This window comes from Pogona vitticeps, chromosome 1 (genome assembly GCF_051106095.1).
Source record: "Pogona vitticeps strain Pit_001003342236 chromosome 1, PviZW2.1, whole genome shotgun sequence".
In the NCBI taxonomy this organism is placed as follows: domain Eukaryota; kingdom Metazoa; phylum Chordata; class Lepidosauria; order Squamata; family Agamidae; genus Pogona; species Pogona vitticeps.
In genome coordinates, this window is record NC_135783.1 from 166,972,342 (window position 1) to 166,985,914 (window position 13,573).

Sequence of the window (13,573 nt, forward strand, 5' to 3'; positions counted from 1 at the left end):
TCGCCATGCACTCGATATAGATTTTCTGTTCTCCGAGGAATGGAAGCCGGAGTGGATGGGTCAGCCCAAGCTGCCTTGATCAGGTCTATCAACTTCAAGATCAAAGTTAGGCTAAGGGGTTGTGATCTCTCCTGACCTATATCCCCAAAAATCAAGTCCTCAGATGGAGGAGGTGGAGCCAAATCTTCAAAGATTTGGCCATCCTGGCCACCATCTGCATGTATGAGGAAAAATCCTCTGATGGTGAGGAAGGGTGGGGGTCCCCAGTGTCTGACTCAAAGGAGTCAGCTTCTATAAGTGATTGTTCCTGTTGAGGAGAGAAAAGTTCGTTTCCTTGGTCAGAATCAACAATGACATCCTCTTCTTCAGATGGTACCATTTGAAAATTAGTATGCTCCTGGGGACAATGAGTGACCCGCTGGACGTCCTTGGACACTGATGTTGACATCAAAGCAGGCTTAGCTGGTGTCTTCTTTGGTAGTTTCGCCGGTTCGATGTCATGAGAATGTCGACGTCGAAGTGGAGAGGTTGATGAAGAGGTGGAAGTAGATGGAGAGAAAGAATAGCGCCTCTTTCTACGTCTATGGTGCCTCTCCGGGGTCGAAGAGGAAGAACTAGTGCTGCCGGTGTCGAAGTGTCGACGTCGATATTTAGATTGGTGTCTAGTTGAATGGGAATGGCTGGAGTGGTGCCTTCTATGCTTCCTCCAATGTTGAGAACCCTCGTCAGGACTTCTACGTCGAGCAGAGGAAGAATGGTCTCTTTTCGAAGACCTCTTGCGAGGCAGATATGTTAGGGTTTTGGCGACAGTAGAAATATGCAGAGTTATTGAAGACACTTACAAGTTCTTCTTTGTTGCAAGATGGTTGTATTTACAAGTATTTACAGTTATATACAGGCAGGCATCTCAACAGCACGGCAGGAACTCTTTATACAGTCGGACAGCATGCATGGCAGCAAGTAGTGGTGGAGGAAGAGAAAGATACAAAGACACAGTCCACTTATATACATGTACATGGCATATTTTGTCCAATCAGAATACAGATGACTTCATCCTTTTGCACCTGGTCTTCTTCTTGTTTCAAGACATTGCATCATCTCCAGAGTGATTCAGCATTCTCACATCTGTGCACAATGGCAGCTCGTTAATGATACACTTATACATGTTCAGGCCTATAAAATTTCTATATTCTGACAAGATATTCGCGCCTTGGAGACGAAGAAGGTGACATTGAAGCCTCTGACGCCCGCCTGGCATTAGCAGGGCTGAAATGGGCAGAATGAGGGCTGGATGGCACAGCCTCTTCAATTCTATCAGGAGTAAGAGAACATGGAGGCTCAGCTTGGACATCCGAATGTTGGTGAGGAGGCAAAGACGCAGCCGCCTCAGACAGAGATTCCTGATCCCTCGAGGAATCTTCCAGTACAGGGGAAGGCAGCGAGGGTGTCACTGGTGGGATAGAAGTAATATCCCTAGCCTTGGTCTTTTTAGACTGGCCAGCCGGCTTTTTAGGCTTTGGAGTGTCCTTAGAGACAGTCACTTTGGGTGTAGTGGGCGGTTTTTTAGAAGAACTCGAAGCGGTCTTCTTGGGAGTTTTAGCCGGCTTAGAAGCAGAGGTAGACGGAGTAGACACATTAGCCTCAGAGGAAGGAGTCACAGATGGATTGGAAGATGTTTCCATCTCAGATGGGTGGGAAGCAGACAAGGTTTTGTCCCACAGATAAAACTTCAGCCTTTGCTGACGAGCCTTTAAAGCTGTCCTGGTAAACTTCTTACAATGTCTGCAAGTGGAGGTGTTATGAACGTCTCCCAAGCAGAATAAACAGAGATTATGCTTGTCATAAAAGGGCAGTTTCCTGGAGCACACACTACACTTGCTAAAAGGGCCTGACGGGGACATAAACAGTCAAAGTCAGGATGTAGGAGCCTCAGTACTCACAGCAATAATAGAAAACGTCCTGAGGCAATTAAGATTAAGTAGATAATGGCGCACCCCACAGCGCCAATCAGCCAGGCAATCAAGCAATCCACAAAAGCATGGGAAAGCTGAAAACAGAGCCAAAGTCTGCAAACGAAAGAATGGTCGATACAGTCCGAAGTCAAGGGGCAACAGAGAATATTCTTAGTCGATGGAACAGTCCAAAAATCAAGCCAAAATATCAAAATGTGAAGAGCTCTATCTGAAACGTTCCTAGCACTGTGGTGGAAAAATAGGAACTGAAGGCTAGGGGGAATGGAGCATGCGTGCAAAGGGTAATCTAAACTATGTATCTTTTTCAGAAAAGTTCTAGAAGGTTCCGAAGTTCCAGCGCAGGCACTGATGTGCAGGCATATGTGTGCATTCACAAAGGCCACGCTGAAGAATTTTCCAGTTTTTTAAAAAAATCTATTTTTTTAATGTTGACCGCTTGGGGTAAGGGAGGCTTCAGTCTTTTACAAGATTAATTGCTGCTTCTGAAGGCTACCAGGAATGGGAATTCCCCTTTTTTATTGGGAATAATACTTCGGGGCAAGGAGTCAGGGGAGTCTGATAGGACAGAAAGCTGCATTCATCTATCAAAATATAGTGGAAATGCAGAACCATGATTGTAACGGGAATCTTATATGCCTTTATCTGAATGTAGAGAAGGGAAGAACCATGTTCCGGTGGTTTGGTCCAATATGACATGGCACCCGCACAGATGTTACACAGGCACCACATGCTTCACTCCCCTACCTCCTTCAAACAATTGCCCACTCACCAGCAGTATCGTGGGCATCCCTGACTTGTCTCCTTGTCTGAGTGTATAGTCACTGGAGGGGACATGAAAATGTGGCTCATGTCCATCTCTGTCTGAAAGCATACTAACTGCACACAGACTTACTTCAAAATAAATAGCTATATGGATTTTGCTATAAGTGCTTCCAGATAAGTTTCCAGGTTTCCATTATCTTGTCAGACTACAGACTAATTCAGAATTACAGTGCTTAATTAGGGCACACATGAGCTTGCACTTTCAGATCCTTTCTTGACCTCTAACCACAGAATATAAATTATTTCACAGAGAACATCCCAACAGTTCTCATGTTATATGTTAATCAAACTAGAATTTCAGATCAAAACACTGGCTAAAACCCAGAAGTCGCAAATAGGCAGTGGAACTTATAGAGGTGATAACTCTCCAGATCACCACTGATTCAATGGGCCTACTCCAGCTATGATTTAGTACTGGATTTCAGTCATTCTAAGGATTTTTTGGAAGGGGGACCTCCTTGCCTTTGTAACAATTTCCTGGTTTTACTTATCAGAAGGAGATTTTGAGTATGTTACATTTTAAAAAATTACAACACCCCAAAATAAAAACAGCCAATTGTTAACACCTTCATTCATCTCAGTTTCATTCATCAAAAATTCTTCCCCACCAATTTAAGAGCAGGAATACTGATACCACAACTGAAAGCCCCCAAGAAGTTGCAGTGTTGTGTTACCTGGTACTCCATCCAAACCTGGTGATCCCATGTCACCAGGTATTCCAGTTATATTGGAAACTCCAGAGGGGCCTGGCTTTCCATCAGATCCACGATCACCAGCAGAACCTTGTTGTCCTGCCAATAAAAAATAAGGAATTATGAAATGATGATGAATGCACCAATATCTTGACTGGAAGCATGTTTTTTTTTCTGTCATTTAGATTCTTTCTCTCACACCTTGTTTCAAAAGTGTACTTTTGCTCTGTAAGGTGATTTAATGTGAGACTGATTTACAGTGAAAAAAATAGAATGCACCTGTGCATTGGCTTTCTTCAGTTAGGATGAACAGGAGGAGGATCTCCTGCAGTCTACTTCTGAACCATCCAAAATGCATGATTTTTTGCATCATCCCCATTCCTGTCTAACCAACACACACATCACTTTTATGCATTGAAACTCAGAGAAAAGGGAGGCACCATCCAAAAGGTACTGTCAGATCCACTGCTGGAACAATATCACAAAAGCATTTGTATCCATCAAGTCAGAAAGACTTTAGCATCCAGTACTCTACAGAACAATAACACCAATATAGAAAATTCCAGGCAAAACACTAACCTACAACCCTTCTTTCTATGTTAAAAATAACTTTTTTTAAAAAAAGCTTTCAATGTTGTTTGTTTTACTACAGTAAGCTGTCTTGGGTCCTCTGAGGAGAAATACAGGGTACAAATTGTTGTGATTGTGAATATGTGGGTTAAAGCATGTATGGAGATGAGTTGTGTAGTTGTGGAGAAATGTAAAATGTATCCAGATTGGTTTTGTGTAAGAATTATTTTGAATGCTGAGAATGTTGTCCAGGAGGGCTGTGGGAACGTTTTTCTTTTAGCCAGTACAGCCAAGACAATATAAGAAGACCAGACACTTATGGCGGAGAAGAAAGTAGGTGGCAAACAACAACTGCTTTCTCACAAGAAGAGAAGGAGGGGTTACTTCTACCACCTTGCGTCCTGATTGGATGACATAGTGGAAGGCGAAGAAGACAAGAGGAGTTTAGAAGATAGAAAAATGAACTTTTGCCATGTGCAGTGTTCCTTCTTTTTCCTCTGTTGGAACCAAAGATTTTTCTAGGTCTTTTTTCCTTATGCCCTGTGCTAGGAAAAAGACTTGGGGGATGTAGAGAGTTAAAGGAATTGAAAGGGGGAGACTTTGTGCCTTTTATCTCCCATAAGGAAAGCTTTTTGGAGATTTTTAGAATTTTGTAATCAAAAGGGAATTAGTTGCCTTAATTGTACAGTGGTGCCTCGCAAAACGAATTTAATCCGTTCCACGGTTAATGTTGTCTTGCAAAACATGGTTTTTCATAGGAATGCATTGAAAGCTAATTAATGCATTCCTATGGGCAAAAAAAGTCAGAACAAAGTCAAATTTGGTTTACAAAGGATTTATTAAGTGCTCTTAAAAGCCATACATATTGTGCAAATGATTTAAAAAATGTCAATCAAAATTTTTTAACTTTTTAAACATCATAGAAAAACATTTAAAATCAGCAAACATGAGGCAGGAGCAAAAAACGGAAAACATTCGTCTTGCGAAGCATGGCCATAGGAACATTCGTCTTGCAAGTCATCAACCCCATTGCCAAAACCATTCGTCTTGTGAGTTTTTCGTCCCACGAGGCATTCAGCTTGTGAGTCACCACTGTAGTTGTAATAAGCCTTGGAAATGCATTATTGCTGTGCTTATGCATCAAACTGAATTTATTCTGTAAATCTATTTTTTTCCAATAAAAAAGATCAAAAGGCAAGGGCACAGATTGCTACAGAGTCCTACTTTATTGAGTTTTAGTATATTTTAGGACTACAACGCTCATGTGTATCTTCTTTTTGAATTTAAGTAAGTGCAAGCAAGTATCTTTTTAGGACAGACTTGTGAGAAGGGTCTGTTGTACACCCTGGCTGTGGTCACCAGGACTCTACCCAGCTGCTTAGGGGTACTCAGGCTACCAATTGCTCTCTGTCTGCCGATCAAGCGCTCCCTAACAGGAGGCTGGGTCGTGACACAAATATTTTAAATAAATGAATATTTTCCCATTTATTTTTGTCTAGTAGGTCCCTTCTGGGACTATTTCTTTTGTAAGGCCTTCTGCATCCAAATCTGTTTGGAAAGACCACAATTTCTCTCTCTTTGGTGTCTCACTATCAGTATCTCTTTTTTTTCATTTCTAAGTATTTATTTAAGAACAGGGATGGAAAGTACAGAAATTAAAGGGGGGAATAGGGAAAAGGGCAAAAGGTTTTGGGGGATAGGAGAACATAAAATATACCATCAGCCAATTAATTCATATTACAAATACAAATCAACTTTTTGCTTTTTCACCATTTGATTACCCTCCTGCTTTTATCTTATCATTTAATTTTGGTTTTATTCTTTTTTGTTTTAAACTTTTTTTATTAATTTTCCAATCTATCTACATTGTTTGTGCTTATCAGACATCGTGTTACATACTTGCTTACAGTTATTTGTTTTTTACATCTCAGTGTCTTCTGGATTATCCCCCAAAATTCCGACCATCTTTCAAACCATTCATATACAGATTTTAGTATATAGTATAGCTACTATCATAATATTGCTCTCATATTATATAGAATTCTCAAGATCTTCTAATAACATTCTTATTGAAAGTAGTTCCAGATCCATGACCCAGCTTTGTATCTAGTTTAGTTTGCCTAAAATAAGAAATCACCATATTACATCATTACCCTAATTCAGGCTCCCTTATTCCAATTTAGTTCTCCTTTTGATATATAGAATATACCATTTTACAGATCCAAATGATAAATATAAACATGTTTCCAATATTAAGGGGCCCTTCCTTGTTTTCCCTTTTTTCATCTTTCTAGGTAATTCCCTCTCTGGTTCCTCCTTTCCCATTCCCTGCTATATCTCTAAACATGCTGTCATCTTTCATGTCCTCTAAAACCATTTTGTAGATCTGATTTATGTCCACTGACTCCTTTTGTACTTGGTCTATCTTCGATGAGTCTTCCAGACTTTTTTTGGTTAATTTTGCTGTTTTTTCCCCTTTGTCTTCCTCTAGTACTGTCCTCTGGTCCAAGACTGATATTTCTCTTAGATTAACTTTCTCATGCTGCTGCTTGATTTGGCATACATCCTCTGTGATGCTCCCATTTCCTTCCTCGTTGTTTCCAGTTGCTTGTGGACTATAGTCTTTCTGATGGTTGGATACTTTGACCTCTTCATAATGAGATGTCACAGCCGATAAAATTTGTTGGAGCATAAATTTGACTTCATTCCAAAATTCTCTTTGTGCCATTCTGTTTCTGCTGCCTAGATACTTATAAACAAATGTTCCAAATTTCCAGAATCATTTCAGGAGTTCCGCTTTAGCTATGTAGAGTTGAACCAAATTCGACCCAAGGAACAGTTTTTAGAAAGTCCACTTTAGGGTTAATTCCAGCCAAATACAAAGAGAAGTTCATGAGGCGATAAGCAGTGCTTCAGCCTTAAACCACCACAGAAAGTCCAAGGTCACCTCTTGGGAATTGTTCCAAACGCTTTAGATAGACAAAATAATATCCAGACTTCATTTGCAGGAAGGTCTCTTAAGCTTATAACGCCAGGTAGTAAATACTCTTAAAGTGTAATTTTAAAAAAAGTTACTTTCTTCAGCTATCCCTCTCACCAGATTTTCTGCCGCTTTAAAAAGTTACTGAGACAAGATAGTTATTCTTTTTTCCCATATATAGGAGTACGTAGGCAATTAGTTGTAAAAGAATTCTCACCCGATGGAAAAGCAACGATGCCAGGTGCTATTCCTTGCTTCTCTCCGCCAGCTGCCAGCGACTTGGAGGCTCGCCGAGGCTGCCTCTTTCTGCCCGTTTGGCTGTTTAGGGAGTTTCCTGGATCGACCCGGGGCGGCTGCCACCCCCCGTGATCAACAGGCTTCCTCCCCCAGTTCACCACCCCTCCAGGGTGGTTCCGACCCCCACGGAGTCCCAAAACGGGTCAGAATTCAGCACAGGGGGACAGAGCTCTGTCCTCCTGCTGCTGTCTCGTCGCGACGTCAAGCCGGAAGTCTTTAGTTTTATTCTATGTTACTCCAACACTGTCTGGTAGCTGCTGCCATTTATACCACAGATCCCATCGGTCAGTTTCCTTTTGAATTAAACAGTCTTTCAGCCCATCTGACAAAATATCCCTTTTTTCGACTTCCCATATTTTCTCCATAAGATTCTCTGGTTTCAGTATCTCTGCTTCCTTAAGATTTTTAACATAATGCTTTTTAATTTTGGAAGCTGCATAGGTCACTGGGTAACTCTCTATCCCATTTATGTTACTTGGAGTCATGCCTAATACAGACGGTTCTAAAGTTTGTACAGCTTCATTTAAGTTTTGTTTGGCATCTATTGTCCCCTCTTTCATCCCTTTCATCAAATCTATTTTGCTAAGATTTTCATTCACTTGCTGAAACCCTTTTATTATTATCCTAGGAATATTAATCTGCCATTCCTTTTCTATTTCTTGTACCACTGTTCTGAAACTTTGGGATTGAACAGAGCCAGTCTCCATTTGTTCTCTTGAATTTCTGGAATCCATCTCAGGCTTTGGGGTTTGTATAGACAGTACTATACCCTTAACTGCAACAATCACCCCTTAAATATCCTTCCACCGTTTCCACAATTTTATCAACAATCCAAACCCCTCATCATAAACCTCCCCTTAGATCTCCCTCCAATCTTTATCCAAATATTATAATGTAAGATTAACTTTTAAGCCAGCAAATACAGAGTAAAAAAGAACCGTGGCACAGTTTTCCCCCCCTTCTTCTCCTGAGTTCAGCAAGTTCTATTATCAGGCTCACATGCAGTCCGCAATCCGACAGACAAAACAACAATCACCAAGTCTCAAACTGTCCAGTAGTTGTCTTTGAAGCCCATCTTGCGATCTTCATTAACCCCTCAATACCCCTTAGTCCAGTCGACCATGTCAGCTCCTTTCTCCCGAGAAACACCAAATTCTATTATTTACAGTTCACAAAATCCAGGGAAAAGCGAAGAGAGATGTGTCCCAGCCAAACTGCATTCACCACCCTCAAGTCTCTTAAATCCAGTCAGATGGTGTTACTATCTGGGATTCTTTTCCCAAAACATAAGATTTATTTTTCCGTCTCAGACTCTCAGCTTTAGAATCAGCCTGGTGTTTTAAGAGTTCACTTGGAGAAGCTTTGGTTTCGCTTTTGAGTGAGACTGGTAAGATAAACCCACCACCGCTTTTCTTCTTTTAGCCAAATATTTTCATTCTTATTTTCAGCTTAATGAGGCTGTTTTATAAATCAGAGGCTTCGGCTTACTTACTTGTTATATATTATTAGTTTATATTGATTGCTCTCCTCTTCCCCGGTAAGGGTTCCTCGCGGCTCAGTGTCAAAAATGGTGCCCGCTCCAGTCCGTGCACGGTGATTTCTTCAGAAGGAAAAAGTTCAGGTCTGCCTCCCATTCTTCTCCTTCTGCTGCTCACCATCTGCTTCAGAGAGACTTCTTCTAGACTCTCCTTCGATCCCCATTTCAAAAGGGGGATCCCAGACCGGAGGGTTCCACTTTTTCCAGAGAGCTCTTCTCTGGAGTAGCTGGCAGCACCACAACAAAGCCCCGCCTCCCCTACCATCAGTATCTCTGAGCTACACATGCCTTTCATTCCAGTTGCTAAGTGTCCCCTTTCTCGTCCTCAAAAAAAGAGACTTCCCTTTTTGATCCATTGATCCAGGGCTATTTAGGCCCTTCCCAAGTATAGTCCAGATAGTTTTTCCATCCATCCTACCAGTCCTTGGAGGAGGAAAAGAAAGAGAAAGGAAAATACTCCAAGTAAATGACTATGAAAGTGGTGTCGAAGTGAGGGATTTGGTTTTCTGCTAGCAAGAGATGGCTTGCACCTCACAAGGACTGGAAAGAATGTGTTTGGCCACAGCATGAAGAACTTCATAAGGAGGGCTTTAAATTAAATTAGAAGGGGGAGGGAGATGCAAGTACAGAGTTAAAGGTAGATGAAGCCTTACTCAGATTAAGAGAAAAAGACCCAACTGTTCAAGTGGGTGTCAATGATAACAGCAACATTAGTAATACTCATAATAATGTACAAAGACAAACAGGCCAAAAATCACACATTCTCCGGTGTCTATATATTAATACCAGGAGTATGGGAAACAAAGAAGAAGAACTGGAAATTTTAGTTCAGGGGGCTAAATATTACTTGATAGGAATAACTGAAACTTGGTGGGATGATTTCCATGACTGTAATACAGCAATTGAAGAATATCAATTGTTCAAAACGAGCAGAGAGAATAGAAAGGGAGGTGGAGTTGCACTATATGTAAAAAAACGCATCTCATTCCTGTAGAGAAATACAGGAGGAGGAGATTTGATGTCCCATGGAGAGCATCTGGATCAATCTTGTTCGAGTAAGAAACAAAAAGAACATGATAGTTGGAGTCTACTACAGGCCACCCAATCAAGGAGAGAAAACAGATGAAACATTTGAAAAACAAATTGCAAGGATGTCAAAGATGCACTATGTAGTAGTGTTGGGAGAACATTTAATTATCTGGATATATGTTGGGAGACAAACTCTGCCAAGTATGGTCTTTCGAAGAAATTCCTGGCTGGTGTGGCTGATAATTTTCTCCTGCAAAAAGTGGAGAAGGAAACTAGAGGACTAGCTATCTTTGACTTGATTCTAACCAACAGAGACAACTTGGTGGAGGAAGTGGCAGTAAGGGGAACTTGGGATGGGAGTGACCATGTTCCACTAGAATTCTTGATTTCAAGGGAAACATATGCTGTTTTTTTTTTTTAAAAGCCAATTTTAATGATCTCAGAAAAAGAATGAGTAAGGTCCCATGGCAGGAAATCCTAACAAGAAAAGCAGTCCAAGAAGGGTGAGAGTTTTTAAAATAAGAAATTCTAAAAGCATACCTGTAAACAATTCCAACAAGAAAAAAAGGTGCGAGGAGGCAAAAAAGGCTACTGTGGCTTCACAAAAACCTCAGGGAGGACCTACATGTATAGGAAGTGGAAAGAAGGCTAGGTCACCAAGAAAGAGTACAGACAAGCTGTACAGAAATGTAAGGATGGCATTAAGAGGGCATAAGCTTAGAATGAGCTGAGATAAGCTACAGACATTAAAAGCAATTTAAAAAGAAAGGTTACTTAACTGTAACTCTGGTTCTTCGAGGGGTCATCTGTGAATTCACACTAATGGGTTAAGTTTGCACCTGCGCAGAGGTTTCTGGAATATTCTAGAGCTGAAAGTTCGCTAGGACCGCGCCCCCATAGCCCACGTGGTCTGCCCGTCCTAGTGATTATCTCAGTTCCCCAAAGCCACTGCTGCTCAAAGAGAGAGACAGATGTGACAGAGGGGAGGATGGGTGGGAAGTGTGAATTCACTCAAAGAACCAGAGTTACAGGTAAGTAGCCCTTTTTTTCTTCTTTGTGGTCTCTGTGAATGCACACTAATGGGTGACTAACAAGCTTACCTCAAAGGTGGAGGGACATCATGGCAAGACTGAATAAAAGAACCGTGTGTCTAAAACCCGCATCCACCTTGGCACACATGTCCAGACGATAGAAGGATGCAAAGGTTGATGGAGCTGACCAAGTGGCAGCCCTGCAGATATCCGGAATTGGAACACCTCGTAGAAAAGCAGTGGAGGTTGCCAGAGCCCTGGTGGAATGAGCCTTGACATCGTCCGGGAGAGCTTCTTGGCGAGTTGGTAAGCCAGGCGATTGGTTTGCACAATGCATCGTGATATGGTTTGTGGGGAAATCTGCATTCCTCTGTGAGGTGAGTGAGGAGATATAAAGAAGCGCTTGGACATCCAAAAGGAAGCAGTCCTTTTATCATAGAAAGCAAGAGTACATCCAAGAGGTGAAGTGATCTCTCAACACCAGTAGATGGTTTGGGGAAAAGGCTAAGCAAGATGATAGGCTGACGAAAGTGGAGATCAGTAGCTACTTTGGGAAGGAAGGAGATGTCCAGATACAGGATGACTTTATCTGTGTGGAATTGTAGAAACAGAGGGTCAACGTGGAGAGCTGCAAGCTCTGACATTTTGTGGGCAGAGGTGCCCACTTTGCGGGCATAGCCACAAGAAAACAAGACCGTAACTGACAGCAAATGTTCTGATGAGTTGGTGAGGGGTTCGAAGGGAGGAAGTGACAGATGCCTGAGGACAGCATGTAGCAACCACTGAGGCATAGGAGAGGGTCTTGGAGGGTTGAGGTGGGCCACCCCTCGAAGAAATTGTTTGAGGGTAGGATGTCGAAATAGTAAAGCGGCATCTGAACCTTGTGGCTGGTGCGTCACAATAGCTGACATATATACTTTGAGTGTGGATAAGGATAAGCGACAATCAAACAGATAGGAGAGGAAGAGCAATACTGTTCAAAGAGTAGTTGGGGCAGTGGGAAGGTTATGTTTCTGAGCAAATTTTTGAAATGCCAACCATTTGTAGGAATAGAGCTGATTTGAAGTGGGTTTCCTCGAGTGAGACAGGATGGTGTTTAAGGAGGTAAGATTCTCCAAGCTGTCATATGTAGGGACTGGAGGCCGGGATGTATGTTTGGTGTTGCATGAGGAGATGGGGGAGGCAAGGTAGACGGATGGATTGGGACGTCATGGAGGTCAGCATTGTGATCCAAGGTTTTCTTGGCCAATACAGAGCAATTAGAATTGCATTGGACCAGTCTTGCCTCAACTTGACAATGGTTCAGAGGAGGAGTGGTACTGGAGGGAAGAGGTAGAGGAAGTGGGTGGTCCAAGGTACTGTACCATGAGAGTATCTCCCAGAGATTCTAGGCCAATCCCCACCCTTGAAAAATAGTTGGTGCATTTCTTGTTCATTTCCGAAGCAAATGCGTCTATGTCAGGCTGACCCCATTCATTGTAGATCTGGAGAAAAAACTTTTGATTGAGGGACCACTCATGCATCTGGGAGGTTTGTCTGCTCAGATGGTCCACTCAGGCATTGTCTTGTGTGGCAATGTGAACTGCCACTGGAAAAATGTGATGGTCTAGGTACCACTCCCAAAGCTGGACAGCAAGGAATAGGAGAGGTAGTGAATGTGTGCCTCCCTACTTGTTTATGTAATATAGTGTTGTTGTATTGTCTGTGGTGACCTGGACCACAGAACCTGAAATTATTGGTAGAAAGGAACAGACTGCTTCGAAGATGGCCAGTAACTCCAGATTGTTGATGTAGAGGAGTTTCTCTCTGAAGGACCATGTGCCATGTATGTGAATGTCCTTGCAGTGTGCACCCCAACCGATGGGGCTGGTGTCGGTTGTCACCTGAGTTGTCAATAGAAGAGGCATGAAGGGTCAGCCGAGGAAGAGATTTGAGGATGTGATCCACCAATGTAATTGGTAAGCAAGCTCGTGGGTAACCTGTAGGTGCATGGTGGGTGCATCGCAAAGTGGATCAAACATGATCAAACATGGATGACAGAAGTGGTGGAGGCCATGAGGCCAAGAAAATGCTATACTTGATGGGCAGTCACACGCATGTGGGTGAAAGTGGTCAACAGGAGCACGTATCTTGATACCGCACTCCTGGGGGAGGAAAGCTCTGGCGTGGTGAGAACTGAGCACTGCACCAATATAGTCTACCCTTTGAGAGGGATTCAGTACCGACTTGTTGTGATTGACCCTGAGGCCAAGTGAAGAGATAGAGTAACCTCGATGACTTTGAATACTAACTCGGGATTGAGCTATAAGTAGCCAATTGTCGATGTACAATTCTGAGGGTACGAAGATGTGCTGCAACAGGAGCCATGCACTTCATGAACACTCTCAGCGCTGTTGACAGGCTGAATGGTAGAGCTTTGAACTCGTAGGTAGTATGTCCGAGGGAGAATCGGAGAAATTTGCGGTGGTCATGTCTGATAGTTATATGAAAGTGCGCATCGCTCAGGTCAATGCCGGAGAACCAGTCTCCTTGTTGGAACAAGGAAAGGATGGGTTCCAGAGTCACCGTGTGGAAATGCTGTTGAGCAATGAAGTAGTTGAGGTCCTGAAGATCAAGGATGGGAATTGTCTTGTTTTGGAACG

General features: G+C 42.4%; 1 protein-coding gene across 4 annotated transcripts in view; it reads right to left on the bottom strand.

Annotated features, from left to right (window-relative positions):
* The window catches only part of COL4A2 (collagen type IV alpha 2 chain), a 410,505-nt gene that overhangs the window by 76,984 nt on the left and 319,948 nt on the right, over positions 1–13,573 (bottom strand). For all 4 annotated transcript variants that reach the window (XM_072992602.2, XM_072992648.2, XM_072992721.2 and 1 more), the window contains one exon: positions 3,470–3,586. In XM_072992602.2, coding sequence (XP_072848703.2) covers positions 3,470–3,586 — 117 coding nt within the window. The remainder of the gene's footprint in view (positions 1–3,469; positions 3,587–13,573) is intronic.